Source organism: Myotis yumanensis, unplaced genomic scaffold, assembly GCF_028538775.1.
Source record: "Myotis yumanensis isolate MYYU_CA2020_CCGP unplaced genomic scaffold, mMyoYum1.0.hap1 SCAF_14, whole genome shotgun sequence".
NCBI lineage: Eukaryota > Metazoa > Chordata > Mammalia > Chiroptera > Vespertilionidae > Myotis > Myotis yumanensis.
In genome coordinates, this window is record NW_027223765.1 from 16,918,863 (window position 1) to 16,945,587 (window position 26,725).

The 26,725-nt window shown below is 35.8% G+C and overlaps 1 protein-coding gene across 1 annotated transcript in view; it reads left to right on the top strand.

The window, feature by feature from the left end:
* NGLY1 (N-glycanase 1) overlaps positions 1 to 25,211 on the top strand; it is a 48,057-nt gene extending 22,846 nt beyond the window's left edge. The window contains exons 5-12 of the mRNA XM_070433303.1: positions 4,437 to 4,659; positions 6,706 to 6,827; positions 7,757 to 7,902; positions 10,405 to 10,515; positions 12,206 to 12,370; positions 15,027 to 15,212; positions 23,255 to 23,432; positions 23,798 to 25,211. Of these exons, the coding sequence (XP_070289404.1) occupies positions 4,437 to 4,659; positions 6,706 to 6,827; positions 7,757 to 7,902; positions 10,405 to 10,515; positions 12,206 to 12,370; positions 15,027 to 15,212; positions 23,255 to 23,432; positions 23,798 to 23,973 (1,307 nt within the window). The 3' untranslated portion in view covers positions 23,974 to 25,211. The remainder of the gene's footprint in view (positions 1 to 4,436; positions 4,660 to 6,705; positions 6,828 to 7,756; positions 7,903 to 10,404; positions 10,516 to 12,205; positions 12,371 to 15,026; positions 15,213 to 23,254; positions 23,433 to 23,797) is intronic.
* Positions 25,212 to 26,725: the final 1,514 nt, after the last annotated feature.

A 26,725-nucleotide genomic window follows, 5' to 3' on the forward strand; every position in this document is an offset into this window, starting at 1 on the left:
GAAACACTAAATGGTGCTCTTTGCTATATATATTGTAAATATCTAACCTATTTCTGTGTCGATTTTTAAATAATACAATAACAGCATAACTTTATTGCATATAACTAATGAACACATCCGTTAATATTTGAAAAAAACAAACAAAACTTTTTTTACCCCTACTGGTGTGGCTCAGTGTTTGAGTGTCAACCTATGAACCATATGCCTAGGTTGTGGGCTTGATCCCCAGTGGGGGACATGCAGGAGATAGCCAATTGATGATTCTCTCTCATCATTGATATTTCTATTTCTTTCTCTTCCACTCCCTATCTGAAATAAATAAAAATATATTTAAAACAAAACAAAAACCACTATTTTACCCAAACATATATTTGCAGTTTAATCATAATCATTGGTATGTGAATTTTTTTAGGTTTAGTAGAACTTGAGTCCATGGAATATATGATAGTATTATTAGTGAATCTTAATGTGAATCTAACAGAAACTGTATTCACAATTAATTTATATGATTAGTCCATTGATTCACTTTGGTTAAGAGAGAGAGATTATTTACTAATTAAAAATGTAGATTTTGAAGCCAATTGCCTGGGTATAATTTTAGCTCTGCCACTTACTGTGCATCACTGAGCAAGTAATTTAATCTCTATGCCTCAAATTTCTTTATTTGAAATAGGAATGATAATTTTCAGAAATAAATGATATTATTTGTAAATGACTCTGAACAGTTCTGCCACATTTCATCTACCAATAGTTATATGTCATTGTTATCATTAATGGTCTTAGGATTTTAGTTGTTAAGTTATTCCAACTTCAGCATTTTACTATGAGTTTCTGTGTAATTGTTTCTTATCTGGCTGTTGTAGGGACTCTAAGGAGAGATGATGCCAGTGCTATATTTCTAAAAGTTTATTTTTAATCTAACATTCGTGAATACATTTTTGGTTAGAAAACTTACATATACAGGAAAAGTTAAATTCTCCTTGCCAATCAGTCCTACACCTCTTCAATAGTTACCACTTGTTATCTCGTGATGTGTTCCTTTTCATATTTTGGGGGGATATTTACACTCATTTACAGTTATCTATAAAAATAAATATTTAAGTTGTGTGGGTTTACATAAAATTTATCCCATATATCTTTAACTCTGTAGTGTGTTAAATTTACTATCATGTCTTAGAAATCTTTTTAACTCTACATGGTGTTCTTCTATATTATGCATATACTTTATTTGTACCATTTCCTATCCAAGAAAATTGAGATTTTTTGCCATCTATCTCTATTCTAAATGCTGCAGCAGTGAAGATTCTTGTAAAGCATGCCTCCTGGTATACATGCATGTGTGTGTAATATGTATGTTATCATAGATCCTGCCAAACAAATGAAATTATTGAACTTCTTTTAGGAACTTTTTAAATTTTTCTGATAGGTGTGTTAGTATTATTACTTATTTTTAGAAGTTTCTTATATATTTGGGGTCCTTACTTTTTCTTTGTTAGTTATGTTACTCCCCCCTCCCCAGTGTTCTTTGTTTAATTTCACTTCGTATATATTTTGATGTACACTATAAGAACATTTACTTTTTCATTATTTTACAGTTTTTGTCTTGGTTAATGCCTTAAACATATTCATGAACAAAAATCATAAACATTCTCTTGTATCTTCTATTACTTTTATAGCATTTTTTTCTGTGTATATATATATTATATATATAGTACTATAAATATACATTTAAGGATGAATGAAGTACAGTAAGAATCTGCTATTTTGATAGCTACCTGTCCCAATATCGTTTACTGAACAGTCCTTCCTCTTAGAACTACTTTGAAAGACTAACTTTATTAAATATGGTTTATCGCAGTAAAATCTCAGACATTTCTCATAGCAATATTTTTTTTCTGAAATATTTCCTCGGGCAAGGGAAACAAAAGAAAATATGAACAAGTGGGACTACATCAAAGTAAAAAGTTTTTGTACAGCAAAGGAAACCATCAACAGAATGAAAAGACAACCCACTAAATGGGAGAACATATTTGCCAATGATAATGGATTAACATCCAAAATTTATAAAGAACTTACAAAATTCAACATCAGAAAAACAATCCAATTTTAAAAATTGGGCATAGGATCTGAATAAACAGTCTGCAAAGAGGACATACAGATGACCAATAGGTATATGAAAGATGCTCAACGTCACTAATCACCAGAGAAATGCAAATTAAAACCACAATGAGGTATTACCTCACACCTGTCCTAATGGCTATCATCAATAAATCAACAAACAAGTGTTGGCAAGGATGTGGAGAAAAGGGAACTGTCCTGCACTGTTGGTGAGAATGCAGATTAGTGCAACCACTGTGGAAAGCAGTATGGAGTTACCTCAAAAAATTAAAAATGGAACTGTCGTATAACTCAGTGATTTTACTTCTGGGAATATATACAAAGAAACCCTAAACACTAATTTGAAAGAATATATGCACTTTTATGTTCATTGCAGCTTTGTTTACAGTAGCCAAGATTTGGAAACAGCCCAAGGGCTTATTGCATGAGTGGATAAAAAAGCTGTGGTGCACTTACACAAGGGACTACTACTCAACCTTAAAAAAAAAGGAAATCTTACCCTTTGAGACAGCATGGATGAACCAAAAAGCATTATGCTAAGTGAAATAAGCCAGTCAGAGAGAGACAGGTACTATATGATTTCACTCATATGTGGAATCTAATGAACAAAATGATATCAAGCAAAATAGAGACAAACCCATAGACAGAGCAGGCTGACACCTGTCAGTGGGGTGGGGAGGCTGGGAGTGGAAAGATTGACAACAGTGTGGGGATTGCTGGGGCAGAGGTGCCAGGAGGGAGGTGGAGGAGGGGATGAAGGGGATAAATGGTGATGGAAGGAGACTTGACTTGGGGTGGTGAAGACAATACAGTGTACAGATGATGTGTTGTGGAATTGTACACCTGAAACCTGTAAAATTTTGTTAGCCAGTGTCACCCCAATAAACTCAATAAAAAATGAAAACAAAAATCTGTCAGGACTCTAGTTTTATTGATTTGTTGTCTATTCTTCCCTAATAGCACAATATTTTAATCATTAGAATTCTGTAATGTGTTTTGATATGTAGTCAAATTTATCTCATGGTTCTTAGTCAAAGTTATGTTGACTATTTTGTGCATTTTTTTCTTTTGACATGAACTTTGCTTGTCAGATTTTATATTTTATAATTTTATTGAGATTACATTAAATTATAGATTAATTGGTGGAGAACTATTGAGTTTTCTAATACAGGAAAATAATATGTTTCTGGCCTTTTTATATTCTCTGTAGTTTCATAGTTTTTTAATTGTGAAATATATCAAACAAATAATAAGAATAGAGTATAATATATCAAACACCCATGTCCAGCATCAAACTTTATTAGACTTTAACATTATGCTATACATTTCCTTTATGTATCATTTTTTATTTTATTTTATTTTATTTTTTAAAATATATTTTATTGATTTTTCACAGAGAGGAAGGGAGAGAGACAGAGTTAGAAACATCGATGAGAGAGAAACATCGATCAGCTGCCTCCTGCACATCTACTGGGGATGTGCTCACAACCCAGGTATATGCCCTTGACTGGAATCGAACCTGGGACCTTTCAGTACGCAGGCCGACGCTCTATCCACAGAGCCAAACCGGTTTCGGCGATGTATCATTTTTTAAATAATAAAACATTAAATACAGAGATGAGAGTTCCCTGTATAGGTCTCCTAAGTTTTTTTTCCCCTCTTTCTTTCATTCCAGAGACACCATAGCCTTAAATATGGTCAAGAAAGGTATTTTTATTTGATAAAGGGGATATATTATTATGTGTCATGCTTACTTGCTAGGATCATTATATACAGTGTAGACATGCTCTTGTTTTTATGTTTTGTAGAGAGTATCCATGGATGGATTATGTTGTATGTTGAAACCCTGATAGAAAAGCTAGTAGGATGATTTTTAAAGTGTCTGGAATTGTGTGATTCCTGTCTGTGATTTTGTGATTGTTTCATGTTTCCTTGTATATATACCTAATAACTTTAATACAGTAATTTTAAAGTGTTTTTCCAAATCAGACTTTTTTCTTAACTTCTCATGTGTTTCAGGATCAATTCCAAACTGACCATAGTTCCCTGAGAGATTGTGTGTTCAGCTCACATGTTAATGCATAATGTCTGTCAGAGGGTACAAAGTGGTAAACATCCTACTGTTCTAAAATGCAGTGTACTATTACCCTATTTCAACCTCATTCACAATCAATATCTAATGATATTTCTTGCATTAATATTTGTGCAAACCTTTTAGATCATATATTTTCATATATTTCAGCTCATATCTGAGAATGTGGATATTTTTAGTTTTTGTCAGCTTTAGCTCTTAACTCAGTTCTGTTTTAATTTCCCAGGTACTAATTTAAGTGATGAGGATTTTCTTTTGCTGGAGCTTTTACACTGGTTTAAGGAAGAATTTTTTCAATGGGTGAATGACATTTTGTGCAGCAAATGTGGTGGCAAGACGAAGTCTAGAGGTGAAGGATTATTTCCCACTGAAGACGAGTTAAAGTGGGGTGCAAACAGAGTGGAAGATCATTATTGTGATGCATGCCAGTTCAGCAATCGGTTCCCGAGGTGGGTATCCAGTGGACTGTCAAGTCTTAATGGAAAGGGTAGAAGAGAATTTTTATTAAAAGAAATTTTTAATCTTCATTTTAATTATTAGGACAAGGATCAACAAGGTTATGACTGGCAGGCTAAATCCAGCCCACATCCTATTTTGTAAATAAAGTTTTTTTGGAACACATCCATGCTGATTCATTTATATATGTTCTATAACTATTTTTATTTTATAGTGGCAGAGTCGAGTACTGGAAACAAAGATCATATGGCCTTCAAAGTCTAGAATATTTACTGTCTGTCTTTTTAAATGAAAGGTTTTTGACTCTTGCTCTTGAATATAAATTGAGTGTAGACCTAGTACATTTAATGCTATTAATCTCATATTGTTCTCTATATACATTAATTTTATATTTCTGATAACTTTAATATTAATACTTGATAGAATATAAAAACAATACTAACAACATTAATAATACTGATAATTGTGATAGCAAATACAATACTGTACTTAAAATAATCATCAGATAGTAATATGGAAGGTAAAAGTACAGTGCCATCATTTGTTTTAATTAGGTGCCTCCCCTACCCAACCTAACCTACCTTCATATCTCTAAATTTTCAACAATGGAAATTTGAACTTTTCAATTAACTTTTTCTATTAATTTATGAGCCTCATCAGTTTTTCTTAATTGGCAATACTTGTAAAGTTTGGTTGTATCATTAGGCAAGAAAAGATATATGTTTGAAATAACTAGTTTTGGGGGCTTGGGAACTCCATTCTCTCCTTAAAGGGAACCATTCCTGTGATACACAGAATATAGGATAAACAAAATCCAATATCCAATTATTATAAAAAAATTGTACAAGTTATATCTTCACTTAGCATACATTTGCACAGACACTTTACAAAGACTTGAAGATAAAAGATACATATAATTAAGTCCCGCTCCTCATAAATTCTTTCTTAGTGATTTGTTGTAAACTAATAATGTAGTGTGGAGGAGCCCAGTCTAACAAAACTATTTATACAGTGTTTTTTTCCTTTCTAAACATTTGCTCATTGTACTCTTAGCTGTTCTCTGTATTGGGTTCCGATGATGAGCACTATTAATTAGAAGCTGAGCTTGTTGTTCATCTTGGCACAGTGGTATACAGAAGGAGGAGGTATAGGTGCTCTGATTCTGTTGTTTTACTTATTGTAAATTTATAACGTTTCAGTGACTTAATTACCTGAATTATAAACTCATTTAACTTAGCTTACACAAGATCATCTGCTTAAGACAAACTTGTCATAGCAGAGCCAGTTTATTCATGCAACTGCATCCTTCCAAATTCAAGGCCAGCATTTCTGCTCAGCTGGGGCCTTTTCCTGCTTAGCTTTATCAGCTCAAAATCTTTCTCAAGCCAAATGCAAAACTTGCTGTTCTCCAGTTTTGTGATAATTTTATAATTGGAGACATAGCAAATATCTTTTAAAAAACAACTTCCAAATTAGGAAGCACCTTTAAGTAGTTGAAAAGAATAAAATTTCAATCAAAATAATCATTAGAGACAGAAAAAGGATTTTAAGTAAACTTGAGTTCACCTAAGCTTAAGAGCTTCATTGAGTAGTCTGTTAAAGTTGTTTACCTTTCAAATACAGTGAGCTAATTAGACTACTTGTTAGGGTAATGCTAATGCTCAGAGCAGATTTCCTGGAGAATCTGCCTATGCAAACCCTGTCCTTCAAGGCCAGTTCAAATACTAGCTCTCCTCCCTGACCACTCTCCTGTAACCCTAACCTGACCTATTGTAAGGTCTGTATTACATTCTTCTGTGTATTCAAGTTAGTTATATTAATCCCTTCTCCCTCTTAGGACTGTAAACTCCTTGAATGTTGTACCATTGTTTAATCATTTTTACCAAAGATTCTAACAATGCCTCATAAATTCTAGGCTCTCTAATCATTACGAATTTAAAATTAGGAATATTACTGTTTAGCACAGAGATAATATAAATTCTATAAAATTTTTAGTTTTGATAATGAATCAAAGCTTTTTTACTGTTATTTAAAACCAGGTATAATAACCCTGAGAAACTTTTGGAAACGAAATGTGGACGGTGTGGCGAATGGGCCAATTGTTTTACACTGTGCTGCCGAGCCTTAGGGTTTGAAGCTCGCTACGTTTGGGATTACACAGGTACAGAACTGGTGTGAGCAGAGAGTAGTAGGGCTTTGCAGAATTAAGGATTTTACGGTCTGGGCTTGTTATGTTCTGTCTGGTACTTTCTGGCCTTCTGAGTCCGAGCTTCCATTTGCCTTTTGTAATATAATAATACCAACATCACGGATTTTTTATGGGGATCACAAAATTTTTGTGGTGCACCTAATATTTTGCATAGTACTCTGCACTATAAACATTCTTTATTAATAATTTACCATGCCATTTTTAGTAATGGTGTTTCTCTATGGATAAGAACATGTGTAATAATATGCTATAGAAATCTTTACTTTTGTAGGATTAGTATAAAAGGTTTAGTAATCTTAAATCTTAATATACAAAAAAAGTAATAAAAGCCATGTGAAATTTATTTTGTTCTTATTTAGAAATGACATATGTCATCTACATGTCAAAAGTTATTTTCCTTTTTTTCAGTGTTTAACTTATGTTTCATTTGTTATTGTTCTCTTACAATGTAGAACATCAATAATCAGAGATCCTCCTTAGACTTCCTTTTGGTTCTGGGTCTTAAAAATTGAGAGAGACTGCATTTTCAAAAGTGACATTAACTTCCTCACATTAGCAAACTGATCCCTGTTTTTGATGCTATTGTTCAATATGTTCACCCTTTTTAAAGTTATAGCTCACGTTATTTTTAATTAAGCCTAAAACTGACTGCATTAAATGAGATATTCCACAAACATTTTCAAGGATTTCAAAGGGACAGAGAAAAGAAGTGTACTAGAGTCTTGTGTGCCACAAAATGTTCAGTCTTAACTAAGATTTAGAATATTACACCTAACTTTATTATGTGGTTCTCATCTTAGGAGTTTGTATATAGTTACTGGAAGTCATTCTGGTTTTGTAAACTTTTTTTCTTCCTGTTGCTCTCTGGTGTACCTGAGCAGACCATGTCTGGACAGAAGTCTATTCTCCCTCTCAGCAGCGGTGGCTGCACTGTGATGCCTGTGAAAATGCCTGTGACAAACCGCTCCTCTATGAAGTCGGGTGGGGGAAGAAGCTGTCCTATGTCCTAGCATTTTCTAAAGATGAGGTAGGCATAAGAGAACACCTTTTCCCCCTACGAATAAAATACAGTTTTAACAAATTTTGAAAGTATAATTGACATACAAAATTTGACATATATTTAAAGTATACAATTTAATAAATTTTGTCATTTATATACACCTATGAAATTACCTTACAAAGTCAAGATAGTGAACATATCCACTATCCCTGGGAGTTTCCACATGTCCCTTTGTTATCCCTACTTCTTGTCCCTGTCTGGGTAACTACAGATCTACAGTTTTATGTAAATGGAATCATATAGAATACAGATGGTCCTACTTATGACTGTCGATGGTTTTTCAGCAAAAAGTAAAAGCAATACAAATTCCCTGGAAACTGTACTCTGAATTTTAAATTTTGATCTTTTTCTGGGCTAGTGATATGCTCTCATGTACCATACTCTCATGATGCTGGGCAGTGTAGGTGACCTACAACTCCCAGTATATCATTCAATCACAGGGTAAATAACTAATACTCTGTAGTGTGCTACTATTAAGAGCATTTTCAACTTATATCCTCAACTTATGGATTTATTGGGATATAATCCATCACAAGTCAGGGAGCATCTATATCCTCTTTTTGGTGGGGTGAGGATGGGAGAGTCTAGTTTCTTTGTATAATTACTTTGAGATTCATCCATGTGTATCAGTGGTTATTTTTATTGCTGAGTATTCGTTTGTATAGATGTACCATAGTTTATTTATTCATTTATCTGTTGATGGACATTATTTATTTATATGGTAGTTGAACAAAATTTGTTTTGTTTTTTTTTTACTGTTGACACTGTTATAGATGCCTGTTTTCTTTCCTCTACCTCCACCCAGCTTCCATCCCCTGGCCATCACCACACTTGTCTGTGTTTGTGGATCATCCATATATATTCTTTGGCTAATCTTTTCACCTTTTATCTAATTCCCCCCGCTTGCCCTCTGAGATCTGTCAGTCTGTTCCATGTATTCATACAGTACTAAGCATCTTTTTATGTGCTTACTAGAGGCCTGATGCATGAAATTCATGCACTCGGGGGGGAGGGGAGAGGATCCCTTAGCCCGACTTGCACCCCTTCGGTGCAGTCCCGGAGCCCTCGGGGGATGTCTGACTAACAGCTTAGGCCTGTTCCTCTAAGCCAGCAGTCAGATATCCTTTGCGATGCCATGGAGGCGAGAGAGGCTCCTACCACTGCACTCAGCAGCTGTGAGCCGTGCTCCCACTGTAGGCGCACACTGACCACCAGGAGCCAATTCCTGCCTTGTGTGGGATCAGGCTGAATCCGGCTCTCTGACATCCCTCAAAGGGTCCCAGATTGCAAGAGGGCGCAGGCCAGGCCGAGGGACCCCACTGGTGCATGATCAGGACTGGGGAGGGACACAGGAGGTTGACCAGCTGGGAAGGGACCACAGGAGGGCTCCAGGGCGTGTCTGGCCTGTCTCACTCAGTCCCAATCAGCCAGACCCCAGCAGCAAGCTAACCTACCGGTCAGAGTGTCTGCCTCCTAGTAGTCAGTGAACGTCATAGCAACTGTTCAACCTGTTGACTTTGTGCCCCCTGGTGGTCAGTGTACGTTATAGCAAATGGTCGACCAGGTTGACTGTCTGCCCCCTGGGAGTCAGTGCACGTCATAGCAAGTGGTTGAGCAGCCTTGGCATATCATTAGCATATTACGCTTTGATTGGTTGAACAAATGACTGGAAGGCTGGACACTTAGCATATTAGGCTTTTATTATATAGGATTTGCCATCCACCTGTCTACTTTGCCCACTTTTTAAATTTTTTTTTTTATCGTTGAGTTTGAGAGTTCCTTATATATTCTGAATGCAAGTCCTTTACTAGATATATGCTTTGCAAAAAATTTTCTCCTTATCTGAGGCTTATCTTTTCATTTTCTCAATGATTTTTGAAGAGAATAAATTGATGAAGTGCATTTTATCTATTTGTTCTTCCATAGATCATGCTCTTTGATAGTGTAGCTAAGAAAATTTTGCTTAACGCAAGACACAATGATTTTCTCCTTTGTTTTCTTTTAGAAGTTCTATACTTTAAATTTTACACTTGGGTCTGTGATCCATTTTGAGTTAATTGTGGATATACTCTGGGGTGTGGATTGAAATTCATTGTTTTGTATATGGATAAGGAACTTTCTAGCACCTTTTGTTGAAAAAGGTTATTTCTCCATTGAATTGCTTTTGCAAAAATCAGTTCTATAATATAAATTTCATACAGTAAAAATGGAAAAGGTTTTTTATTTGTTGTATTTTGGGAAATCAGTTTTAAAAAACCTAAACGTCCTGAAAACTTCATTTTGTCACAGTCTTTCTTGGACATGTGCCTGAACAAAATGAATAAAAAGCACCTTCTCTGATTTTGTTCCACAGGTTTTTGAACTTGAATAAAGATAGCATTTGTAAAATTTTATGTTTAAGAATTACATTCTAGGTATTTAAGGTTGATGTTTGTAATCTTGTCACATGTTTGTATTCTATAATTTGAGGTGGTTGATGTCACTTGGCGATATTCTTGTAAACATGAAGAGGTAATCTCCAGAAGAACTCTGATTAAAGAAGAATTACTTCGAGAAACTATTAATGGACTTAATAAGCAGGTAGGTGATGGGCATTTGTCATTTTTGAGAGGATATTTGCTGGTTTTTAAAGTTGTGGCATTATTTTGTAAGCTAAAATATTTTAATATGTTAAATGTCTTTTTGTTAATTCAAATTTCTGATGGCTTATTTTAAATATTGTACTTTTTTACATTAAACCATTATGTCTCAAAGTTCAGTGAAACAAAATTTTAGTATATATAATACTTGGCAAAAGTATGTTGTTGTTGTTTTTTTATATATATATATTTTTTATTGATTTTCACAGAGAGGAAGGGAGAGGGATAGAGAGTTAGAAACATCGATGAGAGAGAAACATCGATCAGCTGCCTCCTGCACATCTCCTACTGGGGATGTGCCCGCAACCCAGGTACATGCCCTTGACCGGAATCGAACCTGGGACCTTTCAGTCCGCAGGCCGACGCTCTATCCACTGAGCCAAACCGGTTTTGGCAAAAAGTATGTTGTTTTATTTATCCAAGTAATTGTGTCTTGAATATAATTACATACACACACACACACACACTTGTTCAAGTATAGAAATTTCTAAAACAAGACACAGGAAATTGTTAACAATGACTGCTTCCGAGAAAACCTGGTGGTTCAAGAGGGAAGATTAAGTTTTTACTTCATACCCTTTTGGTAGTATGGGAATTTTTTTAACTATAGACTTGTATGAATTTTTTTTTTCTATGCGCTATTGGAAGGCAATTAGAATAGGAGTGGATCACCTTAATGCAATCATGATTTGACGTTGAAAGTGAGCTTTTCAATCTCTGTGGAATTTCACCTTTAATGTGTAGTCCTTCAGAGATGCCAAGCTGAAGACCTGGAATATTTACTAGATCCCTTCACCTTGGAAGGCTCTGATCTCCAATTATTTACTCGCCAGCACTTTGTTTCTGCTAAAAATTCTTTGTTTTTCAGCGCTTTAGCCTTCATTTTGTGCTTGGTTTCTTGGCCCCTCCTCCTCGTTTCAGTTAATAATTAGCAAATTCCTGGAAGGGAGAAGTAACACAGTATTTTTTAATTTTTTTTATTGATTTCAGAGGAAAGGAGAGGGAGAGAAAGATAGAAACATCAATGATGAGAGAGAATCATTGATTGGCTACCTCCTGCACGCCCCACACTGGGGATCGAGCCCGAAACCTGGGCATGTGCCCTGACTGAGAATCGAACCATGACCTCCTGGTTCATAGGTCGATGCTCAACCACTGAGCCACACTGGCTGGGCAAGTGGCACAGTATTGGTTCACTTCAATTTACTTCTCTTGGGATCTTCTTCAGTCTGGCTACGTTGGTACTTTTCTATTGCATTCATACAGGTTTTTGTATGTGTCTGTCTGTATGTGTTCCCCCTTTTCTAACTTTCTCAATGGGACAGTTGATCTGACACAAGTAGTTTACTGGGGCCAAAAATAGAGGTTGGTATCTTCATTTTAAATCTAGGATATTAAAGGTCATGCAGCGTTGGATGTGGATATAGAATGATCTCTTTACCTAAGGTTTTAAAAATTACTTTGAACTTTCTAGTGTTCATTTTATTTTCCAAATAATTATACATATGAAAATAAAGTTTGTTGCTTCTTTTAAGATTCCCTTAAAATACATGTCTTAAGTATATTCTTACTTAGAGTTGGGCTTCCACATTTTCCTAATCTTAATGACTTTTTTAAAACATGTATTGTAGAGGCAAATGTCTTTGTCAGAAAACAGAAGAAAAGAACTTCTCCAGAGGATTATTGTGGAGCTTGTTGAATTTATTTCTCCCAAGACCCCTAAACCTGGAGAACTTGGTGGAAGAATATCTGGGTCAGTGGCTTGGAGAGTAGCCCGAGGTGAAATGGGTCTAGAGGTATTTAATTCATTATAGCATGATAATCTCACTTTCCTGCTTCTTATACTGTGCACTTTACTTACTGAAAAAATGGATTGGCCATGACTTTTCAATTAACTTTTCAGCTTAATTATTAAAAACTGAAACCAATGATTGATTGACATAGTCTAGTCACATACAAGAGGGTTAGCAAAACATTTTAAAATAGGATTTTTCTATTTATTTTTCATAAATTTGAGTATAGTATAACTTTTACTGAAATATATACAGAAAAATGCACAAATTGTAAGTGTACAGCTGAACAGATTTTTACAAATTGAGCACCCATGTAATCACCAACCAGAATAAGAAATAGACTTGCATATATCTGGTATTGGCTAGAAATTATTGCTGCTGGTGTGATTGCTATTATATTGTCAAACTTATTTTAAGATATCTCTTGATTAATCTTCCAAAATTAAATAATGAACAATGAAATATAATGTCTATAATTAGAGGGTAGGTGAAAAGCTCTGTAATAAACATGAAGAAAGTACAATAGACTGTCCCTTTCCCTTAGGGAGTTTAAAGTTGACTCACTATAAAATATTTTATTTACTTTTTAATAAATATATTCTTATAAAGTATTTTATATGAAGGTCTAAGGTGATAATGTAATGAAAAGTGCTTGAAAGGAAAATAACCCATCACGATATCAATATCGACAATTCTAAACTAATTAAAGTTTTATATCTACTTTTTCTAAATTTGCAACTCATTTCTCCAATAAAAAAATATGTCTAAAGGGAGTGAATTATCTTCAGTAACTTTGTTTGCTTGTTAATTTATCCAGAATCTTTAGCAGGCAGTTGGAAGTGTTGGCTCAGCCATAGAATTACAAGATCTAAATTCAACAAATCATTCAAATCACTGCTGATGCAGTGCAAGTTATAAGTATAAATGTAAATGAAGCCAGTTTAAAAGAGCTAATTTAATTCACAGCTGTGCTCAATTTAAAACATTGATATTATTTAGGTCTTCATTTCTTTTTCTTTTTATGGATGGGTGTGCTTCCTCTTCTATGGCATATAAGTTGATTAAACTTTAAAAATATGAATTGGATCATATGCTCAGATTGTTTCCCCTTTTGAAAATTTTTTTAAAATTTCTCTATTACTGAAGATCGTATTAGAGCCATGGATTTAAAAATGTCATTTTCCTCTTTAGAAATAGATGTTTATTTTAAAAGTAAATTGAAAAATGTCAGTCCTAAAAATTTTTGGAACTATACCTCGAAATAAGTTGGTGATATCCTGTGATTTCTGGAAAGAATAGTTTCATCTTAATCTTAGATTAAAAGATTTCATGAAATATTAATGTCATTCTTACTCCAGATTGTTTGTTCAGTTGCATACATGGTATGTTCAGTAACATATATTTTTCTTTTCCCTTTTGCAATTAGTTGTCCTTGTAAAATATAGATACTGCTACTTTAAATTTTATTTCCATTTGGCTATGTCGATTCTGAAATATCTTTGTTGTTACATGCTTGCTTTGAAGCGAATACACTAACTTATGATACCAATATCTAAGAAGAATAAACTGCTTTTATTTTACTTTTTTGACAGTAATAGTCATAGGTTCTACTAGGGAATTATCTTATTTATACATGCAATGTTACTGTTTTGTAATTCTGACAGTGATTACAAATACACATATGTAATTATTTTTTCTTTCCTTTTCTAAGATACATATTTTTAGTGATTCTTGTACATTCAAAGTTTTATATTGTTTAATACCTAATACCCAATGCTGAACAAAGAAAGCATATCCTGAATGATTAGTAAATACTGTATTAAGACATTAACACAGACTAGAGCAGTGGTCTGCATCGATTGTTTCACTCTCCTACCTTAGGGTTACCAGGAAAGGACACTCTCATGAAATGGCTTTACGTTTAGGCTTGAAGGATGAGAGAGAATCAAAGATATGGGAAGTAGAAAGAATAGCATTCCAGACAGAGGAAACAGTATGTGTCAAGGCACTGGGGCAGAAACGAACTGGATCTTTTTGAGAAACTAAAGGAAAAGTAATATGGTGAGAGCATAGAGACAAAGGGCAGAGTAACATGAGATCTGGTTGGAGAAGTAGGCAGGGGACAGATCATGCAGGGTCCTGTAACCCTTGGTAAAGGTTTAGAGTTGCAGTACAGTGGAAGTCAGTGGAGTGAGTTAAGCAAGGAAATAACATCACAATTTACATTTTTAAAAAATCACTTTCATTACTTTGTGAAGCTTGAACAGGAGAAATAAAACTTGAAAGCTGGGAGTTAATTTCAAGAGACAGTTATACTAGTCCAGTTAGAAAATGATTATGGTGGAAATGAAGAAAAATAAATGAATTTAGGTGAACTTACAAAATCACAAAAATATAACTTGTAGTTATTATTTATACTTCTCATTTTCTGTCTTGTAGCATTTGTGCTATATCAACATTATACTGATCATGTTTAACCTATAAAATATTTTCTGAATTTTTAATGGCACTAATTTTTCATTTTCTTATTGAAGGAATTTCTTACCATTATACATAGCAATCTCCCTCTTTCCTTTCCTCTCGCCCTCACTCCCCATATACATATACAATCTATAGTCTTTCATTACCTTGAAAAACTAATTCTGTTTTCCTTTTTAAGAAAAAGGAAGCCATGTTCATCCCCTCTGAAAATGAGAAGATTTCTAAACAGCTTCACCTTTGTTATAATATTGTGAAAGATCATTATGTTCGAGTTTCAAATAATAATCAAACCATTTCTGGATGGGAAAATGGTGTATGGAAAATGGAATCCATATTCAGAAAAGTTGAAACAGACTGGAACATGGTAACTTAATGCAGGAAACTGTTTAAAACCTTTGTCGTCGTTTAAACATACAGATTGGTTTCATTTTTCAGTTGTGCATTATGTAAAAACTGATACGTCAAAATTACTTTTAGTATTCCTTAAACCTGTAAAAGAAAATTGTGTTCCCAACATTTAATCAAGAGATCATAAGAAATTTGTGCATTTATAACAAGGAAGTGTTTTCATTAGAGGTTGAATTTAATGCTTTCATTGGGAAAAATAATCAAGTAAATGACCAATCGATGTGACTGATTTTTGCATAAATATATAACGTATATTGTTATTTAACTTCTTCACAAGTATGTATTGATAGCCTACTAAGGTGGACTGTAATGGAATATAGCATGTAGTTCAAAGTCCCAAGAGCTAACCATTTAATACACCTTCGTTGCATAACAATATGAATGGTTGAGCAGTAATATTAGTTATTTCTACTCTGTCTTAAAGAATAAAGGAATGGATTGCTAGGACTATAGTAGTTCCCATATGCCAACTTGTATATTGTTGTCCCATTATCTGTAACAAGTAAGAGGCTTTGCTTTTAGTCTGCCCTACCCCTTAGACAAGCACCAAAAATAAACTCAGAGTTATTCAAATGACCTCACTAGATCTAACCATGTTACTGATATATTTTCATAGGAGTTAATGAACTTATAGGGAGTTTTTAAAGTTAACATGACAAATGTTTGAATGGGAAGGGAATTGTTCACTTGGAAGACCTTGGATAGATTAAAGAGTAACAGCATCTACCCTATGCTTATCATTGTTGTAGGCAGTAATCGGAGTACAGAAGGCATGCAGAGATGAGGTCCCTGCTTTTTTTCTAATCATAAGTTTTTATTTTAAAACTTATCTTGGTGATCTTTTTGTATTAAACCAAGAATAGCTTATAGCATTATTAAAATTGCAGATTTAGGAACTTCCTTCTTTAGTCAAAGAAGGGCCTATAAAATGAAATATAAAGTTTAAAATTTCAAGATATGAATCTGTATTTGAATATGAATCTGTAATCGATTATATAGTTGATGAGGGCACTGAACAACTCCTGGGAGACTATCCTTAGCCAAAAATATTTTCTGAACAGAAAGCAGGATAGAATAGATATGTTTTTATTCAAGGACTAAACTAGTCTAGCATGCCATTCTTCCTAACCAGCAATGCAAATGGAGAAAGTAATGGTAGAGGAAACAATGCTGTGTTGCACAAGATGTGACATGCTGAGAAACAGGTCTGCCGTATGGCATATTTCTTCTTTAGTTACTCATTGGTTCATCAGCAAACATTTACTGAATGCCTGTTGTGCTAGGCATTGTTGTCAGCTACACGGAAAAAAAGATGGGAGGTACGGTGTCTGCTCTCACAGTCTAACGGGAAACCGAAGCATAAACAGCCATCTTAACCACGATGAAGAGTGCTATAATAAGGATATCAACACATTGCCATGGAGACACCGAGGAGGGAGTAATTAGCTCTGGCTGTGGGAATTGGGCAAAGCTCCACAGAGCAGGCAGCATTTGAGCCGGACGCTGAAGGATGAGTAGGTGTTTGTAAGGGAAGGGAAAAGGCTGTGGCCAGAGAGGCTGTATTGTATAAAAAGATTTAAGTAATGTAAATGAGATGCAAAGACCATTACATGAAAAACAGGCTCCTACTCAAGTTTATGCCTTAATATACTTTTATGAAGGGCATCTTTTTAGAAGTTGAATGAATCAGTTCTCAGTTATAGTATTTAGTGCCCAATGAAGAAAAATATTAGAATCTTAACTATATTGTAGAGACTAATAACTCAGAAGTAATATATTTCCACTAAAACTTAATTTTCCCTCTAAATTAGCATTTTTAGTTATGTACTAGCATGTCCCCATTAGGGATTCTCTAGCTCTACTAAATAGAAGAAGACTATTTCTTTTGTTTTTTTAATTTAACATTTTATGTGCCAATTATAGTTGATATTCAATATTATTTTATACTAGAGGCCCGGTGCACGAATTTGTGCATTGGTGAGGTCCTTTGGCCTGACAAGCGATCAGGGCCAATTGGGGCCAGTCGCCCGGGGGGAGGGACTGCGGGAGATTGGCCAGCTGCAGAAGGTTGGCTGTGGCAGCGCACTGACCACCAGTATCACTAATCTTACTAATCTAAACAGTTGGCCCATGTGTCTTTCTCCTACACTAGTCTATGCTCCCCTTGACGATTGCCTCTTAACATTATATCCAAAGTGCCATATGCAATGTCTGACAATGTGCATGTTTGCTGAATGATGCAAGGAATTAATTCTTGACATAATGCCATACATCAAAAAGTGCTATAATGACTCTAGCAACAGAGTGAAAATTTGTTCAAAAATGCAAAGTATCTAAGAATAGCCAAGGGACACAGCCTGAATGAAGACAGGGTTTATTGTGGTGGTCTACACAGCCCTAAGGTGATATAAAATGTATGCCAAATACACTCAATCATTCTTTCTTATATTCACCAAACTTTACTATAAACATTTTTTATATATCAGATACTATGATAAATAAATGAATACTGATAGTAGTACAAAAATTGAGTAGAAAAAGACAAGGTCTCTGCCCAGGTAATATTTATAATCTAGTAGGCGAGAGACAAATAATCTCTTCTCACACGTATTTGTTGAAAAAAAAGTCATGAAGAGGTACACAGTGTAGTAAGTCAATAAAGGGAGAAATTAATCCAGTTAGCTGGGACTGGAGGGAGTAGGCTTAAGCCAAGTTAATCTAACAGAAAGGAAAGAAGAACTTCTGTGGAGAGGGCAGAGGGCAGGGCAGCTACAAGCAGAGAGCAGGGGGTAGCACAGTACAAAGCGAGACCAGAGAGGAAGACACTTGAGCTATTTCTTGCCCTGAGAGCATTTAGTAATCAGGGATTTTAAAAAGTATTTATGGCGACCGCACAGAGAACATCTTAAAAAATATTTTACCGATTTTTTACAGAGAGGAAGGGAGAGGGATAGAGAGTGAAAAACATCAATTCACCTGCCTCCTGCAGACTCCTTATTAGGAATGTGCCCACAACCAAAGTACATGCCTTTGATTGGAATCGAACCTGGGACCCTCCAGTCCGCAAGCCGACGCTCTATCCACTGAACCAAACCGGTTAGGGCGAGAACATTTTTGAAGGGACCAGGGCAGATGCAGGGAGACTGGTTTGGGAATCTATTAATATCACTTGTTATTGCTTGCCTCCTAAAAAGTGTCCCTGATTTAGCTTTTTATATTCCTTTCAAATTCACACATCACTGAAGAACGTACCTGCTGAGTAGTACAATGCAATGAGTCCCTGTGCTCCTGGGAGGCTACCTGTTTGAGAGGATAAAAATCTGTTCTCAATACACAAGAGCAGGCTGCATGTGATCTGTCTAGATTCCAGGGGATTATGGAGGAAAGGTGTGGTGAAGAATAGGCTTGAGAAATAGTCAAGGGAAAGGTATTAAATACAAATTGATAGTTACAAAATAGTCACGGGGATGTAAAGTACAGCCTAGGAAATATAATCATTAACATTGTATTAACTATGTACGGTTCCAGGTGGGTCATAGATTTATTGGGAGGGTTACTTTGTAAATTATACAAATATCTGATCACTATGCTGTACATCTAAAACCAGTCTATATATATAAAAGCCTAAGTGACCATTACGATCAGTTGACCGAACGACCACTCGACTGGTTGCTATGATGCTCACTACCACTATGGGGCAGGCACTCAATGCAGGAACTGCCCCCTGGTGATCAGTGCGCTCCCACAGCCAACCTCCCGCAGTCCCTCCCCCGAGCCATCCAGGGCCAAAGGAGAGTTTCTCGTGTAAGGACAAGATGTGGAAGAGGAGGGTGTTTGGGTACACGAGAAGGAGCATGTGCATAAGCGCTGAGGAGAGAAACACCTGATATCTAGGGACGAGTAAGTAGTAGGGAATATGGAGCAGAATAGTGAGAAATGAGAATAGAGAGGTAAACAGTTGTCAGGTCCCAGGGACTTTGATTACCTTGCAGTAATGTATTAAGAATCCGTGAAAGTTCAGGCAAGGAAAGGATGTGATCACACTAGTGATCCAGAGGAAATTCCAGAAAATCAGAAGCATAGTATAGAGAGATTACAGTGGATACTGGTAGTGACTCATGTTTGACTTCTGTGATGAAATGGAATAACCCAAAATAAGGTTCATGAACAATACCAATTTACCAGCATTAAATTAAAATCTCTTGAAATACAGCTGCTCTGCTGGATATCTGTAGGAATGTCTGCTATACAGTGAACTTAGAGTTAATCCTAGCAGCCTAAGCAGAAGAATAACTTTAAGAGCACACTAGAGAACAACTTCAAAGAGTGTAGTACAAACTGAGCCTCCAGGAATCCATAGTAACCAGCAGACCAGCCTGGCATGTAGTAATTCGAAAATCTGTACGTGAAGATCTTCTGTAGAATGTGATCTACCTAAAAAAGCTGACAGTCTTGAAACTAGTGGTTAGAGACACAACCCAAAGAGCAAAGTTTCATTTTTGTACATTGTATAACTTAGACCTTAAGTCACAGACACATAGTCTTGTTCCTGCCCACAGGTTGTGATGCACCTGCATGTCCTTACAGATGCCAAAGAGGGGCAAGGGTGGGTCGCTTTGGGGTGCTAGATAGATTTCAGTCTGCAGGGGGAAAGCTCCATGCCATCTGTAATACCACTGCTGCTAAAATAGAGGTAGCAGCACTCACCTCTCAGTAGTCCCATAAATTGCACAAACGAGCATATAGAACTATACATAATAATGACACCTATGAATTTAAAAAGACAACAGGCAAAAGTTGTCTAAAATAACTTCAAAAAGTTAGGAACACACAACAGTTACAAAAAAATATGCTTTGGGAGGGGGGTCTCAACAAAAAAAATTGAATATTTGAAAGCATAATATATTCCAAATAAATTAAAATTATTCATTCTGTTGGTATTAACACATAGGACCACATTTGGAGGTTTATGTAAATCCTATTGTTTTGGTGCATTTCAAATTACCAAACTAAGTATGCATATTCTTGATAACCTCCTGGCACCTCTAAAAATGCTGAGTTAAAATAAATTGGTTAAAATGCTCCAGACAGACTGTATTATGTGAAAAAGATAATACGAAGTTTCAATATAAATAGGGTCTTTTATCTGCATATACCGTTTCTTTAGCCTGAGACCTTTTATTTGCTCACAATGTGTTTGACTGTTTAAGCACTTAAGAATTCAATGATGATCCATTTTATCCTTTAACTGTTTAGACTCTTAAAAGCTGATGCCCTCAGGGTTAAAAAATGTAAGTCTTAGAACAGGCAGTCCTCTCACATATGTTCAACAACTATTATAAACCTCCTGTGACAGTTAAAACCACAATTCTGGCCCAGAGCCACATGGTATAATGAAGACGGTTCTTGGGGTAAGCTAGAAATTTGAAATTAGGCTGACTTCAGCCTATCGTATTTTATACCCACACTTTTGAGGGGACATTTAAAACTACTGAGCCCTGAAAATCTATTACATGGAAGTACTTACCAAGATATGAATTTGAATGTATTTCTGTATTAAGATTGCTTTCCCCCAGTTTTTTAGTTCTTTACAATCCTCTTTCTTCCTGTAACCCTGTTGTTTGGCTCATCTTTTCCAGATAATGTCATTACTAGCCACTTCTTTGAAGGAGTAATTAAGCTATGAATAGCCAGTAGTTTAGAACAGGTGAAATTAATGACTCCCAGGAAGCATGGTGCAAGCCTGAGCCCCAGGTTCTCCTTACAAATAGCTATGAGAGGAGCTGTAGGAACACGTGAGCATTAGAGGATGTTATAGTGAGGCTGCCCTGAACTTCAGTGGGACAGTTGACAGTTACATACATCTAGGTTTGCCATCCAGAACAATTGATTATACACATACTTTAGGCCTGGCGCACGAAATTCGTGCATGGGTATGGTCCCTAGACCTGGCCTGCGATCAGGGCCATCTTCCCCAGGTGCTGGCAGCCAGCCCCGCCCCCACTCCCCACCCACCAACCTCCCCCAGTTCCCCATTCACCATTGGGTGAGCTGAGCCTGTCAGCCGGGGAGAAACCGAGAGGTTGGCCATTCCTGCCCGCTTGCTGGCCTGGCCCCCCACCACGGGTCTCCGTGTGTGTGGGGGGTGACTGTCAGGGTGGGGGCCTTGGCCTGGCACTGCCTGCGTCCACCACCACCCATCCCCGGTTTCCTGTTCCCCATTGGGCGATCAGAGCCTGCTAGCTGAGGGAAGGGACTGAGAGGTTGGCCAGCAGGCCCCCATCAGGTGATCGGGGCCTGCGGGCTGGGGGCAACTCCTGCATTGAGTGGCTGCCCCCTGGTGGTCAGTGCGCATCATAGAGACCGGTTGTTCTGCCGTTCAGTCGATTTGCATATTACCCTTTTATTAGAGGATAGTCTGAGGAGTTCAAATAATTTTCCTTGGAGGGTGATTATTTAGTTGTTTTATAATCTCCAGCTCACTGATTTTAAAAACTTTCAAATTAAATTAACTGACATATTTGATCTGGAAGAAAAATATCCATAAATTGCCAAATTGAATAGAATATCAATAGAATGCTAGCAGTGATTTTCACTTGATGACTAAAGACATGGAGTAGGATTTTCATGCAGATGTGTTTTATATGGCCCCTGAGAAGTAGATTTGACATTTCTAAAAGAATATGTTTGTGTATATAAAATTTTTATTATTTAAATACTATTTATGAAATCCTTTGAATTCAGAACCTGTGCCCCCAGAGAGCTATGATTTGGTTAAGTTAGGTCATACAAGTATACCAAAAATAAAATAGTTACATTTGAGTAAGGGAATATTGGTAGTTCAAGGTGAGAGAAAATTTGGGAGGACTATGAAAGCTAAGAGTTTGGATTTAATGCAAGAGCTGGGTGCTGGCACGAAGATGAGTGTAAAGTCATGACTAGTGGTAAATGCAGTATTAATGGAGAAGGCTTCCCCCTCCCCCCACCCCCCATATTCATTTTAAAAAATGCATGGATAATTTTGGGGGCTCTTTAGTCATAATGATTAGAGTTAGATCCTTAGGGGTTTGAGCCTGGGTGAATGCAGTTACCTGTTAAAGACCATGGCTGTGGAAGTAAGTTTTTATGTCATCAGTTTGAAGAGTTAGATGAAACTATAAGAGGAGATAAGCTGGAAGCAGCCAATAATCTTGGATGCCTTAACTAGTATAGATTTAAAGTGGTAAGGGCCATTGATGGTGACGGAATGGGGAGCGAACTATTTAGGAGGCAAGCATGGATATTACCTTTTGTAAAACATTACTTAGCAGTGGCTGAGGTATTTTTATTTATTTATTTATAGAATATGGCCCATCTCACTCTAAAAAAGCTTATTTGAAAATCCAAGCTTTGAAAAGAAGACAAATTAAGAAATAATTGCATTTAAAATGATTCTTCATTTTCAGCAGGATTCATCATAAAATTTATTTTAAATAGCTGAACTTATCAATTTAAAAAAGAATATGACTTACCGCCCTAACCGGTTTGGCTCAGTGGATAGAGCATCAGCCTGCGGACTCAAGGGTCCCAGGTTTGATTCCGGGCCAGAGCATGTACCTTGGTTGTGGGCACATCCCCAGAGGGGAGTGTGCAGGAGGCAGCTTATCCATGTTTCTAACTCTCTATCCCTCTCCCTTTCTCTCTGTAAAAAATCAGTAAAATATATTTAAAAAAAAAAAAAAAAGAATATGACTTACCAAAATTTGGTTAGCATGCAGCCCTTTAGGGCTATACTTGTTGGGCTACTTGTATTCAAATAATATCTTTCTAAGATACTATAGGAAAAACTGCTAATAAAAATTTTTAAATGTTAGTAGTAAAAATGTTTTCAGTGGGAAAAATTAGGTTCGTAGTAACCATTTGTACATAGTACCCTGTGAAAATAAGACTTTGACTATATGTGTTTTCTACACTATTTCATTTTTTCTGACAATTCCTTTTTTTCCTCCTACTTTGTAGGTGTATTTAGCCCGAAAGGAAGGATCATCTCATGCTCATATTTCCTGGAAGTTTGAGTGTGGATCAGTTGGCCTAAAACTAGATAGCATTACCATTAGAACAAGTAGTCAAACTTTTCAGACTGGAACAATACAGTGGAAACTGCGATCTGATACAGCACAAGTAGAACTGTCCGGCGGTAAGCATTTGACTAGAGAATTAATCATGAAGTGTGTATTTAACACTCTGAAGAGTAATTGTACTTATTTGAGATGTAGTTTTGAGTCTTTTATACCCAAGAGTTATTCATACTATTGCAGAAAAAAATTAATTAAAACCTGTATAACCTCATTCTAATAGAAGGGCTTATGTTTTTTATTTTGAAACAGATAGAAGAAGAATAATCATTTGTTTCAAAGGACACCTTTCCTTCATAAAGAATAATTTGTTTTTATATTTATTTTTTAAGGGTTGATTTTTACCTACAAGTGTATAAAATGCATCCCAAAACTCTTTGTTATTTAAGTTTCCAATGCAAAGTGTTATTTTTTTTTCCTCCAACAGATAAAATTCCTCGCTCCTATCATGATTTTTCTGGTGCCACAGAAGTTATTTTAGAAGCAGAATTAAGCAGAGGAGATGGTGGTGTTGCTTGGCAACATACTCAACTATTTAGACAAAGCTTAAAGGACCAAGAAGAAAATTGTTTGGAGATAATTATAAAATTCAGTGACCTTTGAGAACCTGAATATTATAGAAAAGCTGGCAATAATCAAGGACTTACCATGTTTTAGATTAGTCTGCTGGTTCAGTGCATGCTTAGTGGGCAATTTACTACTCTGCTAGCATATTTCTTTTGCTAGCTATCCATCATGTAACCCTCCTGGAAATATATCTTTGTACTATGGACCATAATTAAACCTTGAATTAAAAGCTCCCTTCCATATGTGACTGTAATTTGGAGTAAAGTCTCATTGCCCCAATATGAGATTTTAATCTAAAAAGTATAAGCATAGTTTAAAAGTAAAATGAAGGTATTCATGATTAAATGCTGTTCATGATTATGATAAAAGTTTAAGCTAGTAATAGTAACTTGATATTTTATGACCAGCTATTAATTTCTTCATAAGTTAATGAATCAGGTTTCCTAAGATTTTTAATTTTTAATAACTGTGAAAGTGTAGTATCTCATAAGTTATGCATGAAAATTTTTATGATTGTAAATATGTAGGCATTTAAGAAATAAATTGAATTATTTTGCTTTATATCTTTTTAGTGGTTACTTTGCCTAAATAAAAATCTTTAATAAGTATGTTAACCATTGAAAACAGCTTGACTAGACAAGAGTTATAAAAACATTGACTGCATAAATTTATATACATTATAAGTCCATAATATGTAGACTCATCAGAAAATGTTTTACTTTTGATTTTTCTTTTGAGTATTTTTATCTACCTCATTGAATAAACTATCTTGACTTTGAAACCATGTAACTGTATTATACAATATTTATATGCTATGTCAAGAGTTGTTTGTAAGTGTTCCATATAACCTCTCCAATTAAATTTAGTGAACATTTATTAGCATGTGTGTGCAAAAGCATTGTGATTGCACTGTGAAGGAGACAGTGTAAAAAAGCCCTTGTCCCCTAAATGCCTTTGTGATGTTCTGCAAAGTTCTCAACTTTTCATACCAGAAAAGTACATTCTCAGAGATTCTTATCCTGTGCAACTCAGTAAAGCTTGTGTATACATTATAAAATACATACTACCATTCTGGAACAGAGGTTTTCTATTTCCTCTTTAATTGTAGTCAAACTCAGTTGAAGAGCACTTTCTTGCTAAAAAGTTTCATTTTAAGAAAAGTAGTTTGTGCATCTAAAGTTATTAATGTGGTTTAATATTAGAAAGTTTTCAGGAAATCTTGGACTCCTGAGTTAATCATAGCATTGTATGGTGGCCAAATACATGAAATTGGAGATTTGATTCTTATCTGTCTTAAGGTGTCTGGTATTGGCACATGAGTATGTTGATGATCAGGTGAACCAACCCTCTTAACCCCTTCAGAGAAACGGGAAGATCAACAAGCAGTTTTATAAATCTATATATATAAAAGCCTAAGCGACCAGCCAACCGACTGACCAGTAGCTGTGACATGCACTGACCATCAAGGGGAAGACGCTCAATGCAGGAGCGGAAACCACAGGCATGGAAACATGGAACAGACTGATAAATCGCAGAGGGGAGGGGGAAGGGTGGGAAGAGATTAATCAAAGATCTTATATGCATTCTAGAGGCCCGGTGCACGGCGGGGTCCCTCGGCCTGGCATGTGCCCTCTTGAAATATGGATTCCTTTGGGGGATGTCAGAGAGCCGATTTTGGCTCCATCCCCGCAGGCCAGGCCAAGGGACCCACGAGTGCACAAATCCATGCACTGGGCCTCTAGTATAATAATAAAAATGCAGGAACTCAACTGATTATACTTTATCTGTGAAAAGGATACATCCTTACTGTGGCTTTAAGCAGGAAAAGGATGTGCTATACGTTAGAGTTGAACTGAAGAGAAAAGGTAATAGCACACTCTTCTTAAATGTATTCCATGAGAGTTTCAAACCCAATTCATGTTATTACATATTATATAGAAAAGGTTGGAAATAGCATAGAAGGTGTGGTACAAAACAGTTCTCAATAATGTGTCAAGCTAAGGGACAGTAATCTGGTCAGGCAAAAGTAACTTAGCAAAGAAGGGCCCTTGGTGCCGACATACTCAATAAACAGGCACTAATACTAGGGTTCACTTTTTATAGCAATCATTCGGTCTGTTGTGACAGGAGTGGATGTGAAGCACTGAGGAAATAACTGCACCACGTTCTAGAAACATGTTGTGATTGATTAGCCTTCAGCCATTGCACATTTTTTTAAAAGAATTTATGCCTTGGATTCGGGTCCGATCCCGTCATGATGAATTTTACAGAGTCTGTTTTTTGTTACAGTGGTGTGTTTTTTTGTGTGTGTGTTTTTTTTTAAATAAGTCCTTTGCTGGAAATCACATTCTCAAGAGACAACATCTGATGCTTTGATCAGTTTACAAGGAGAGAAAGTGCCCTGGATTAAGGGAGGACTTTGGGGATAGGAAGGGTTGTTAGAGATCATTTCACCCAGGCTCCTCACTTTTCACTGAGGAAATTCAAACCCGAAGCAGTTTCATGACCAAATCCGTCCAAACAATTCAATGGATTCGTGACATAGGCAAGATTCACTTATACATCAGCTTTTCTTTCTGCTAAGCTTCAGGGTTATAGAATGATAGTCCTATTGTATGGGTTGTCGTTTTAATACATGTTTCATGAATATAGATCTTTTGGTAGGTACATTCTGTTTGAGGAGGTATTGAAATTGATACTATAACTAATGATTTTTCTAACTATAGTTAAACTGTTCTGGGAAATAAACATTGTAATTTGACAATAGATAAGATATGGGTGCTTTGTA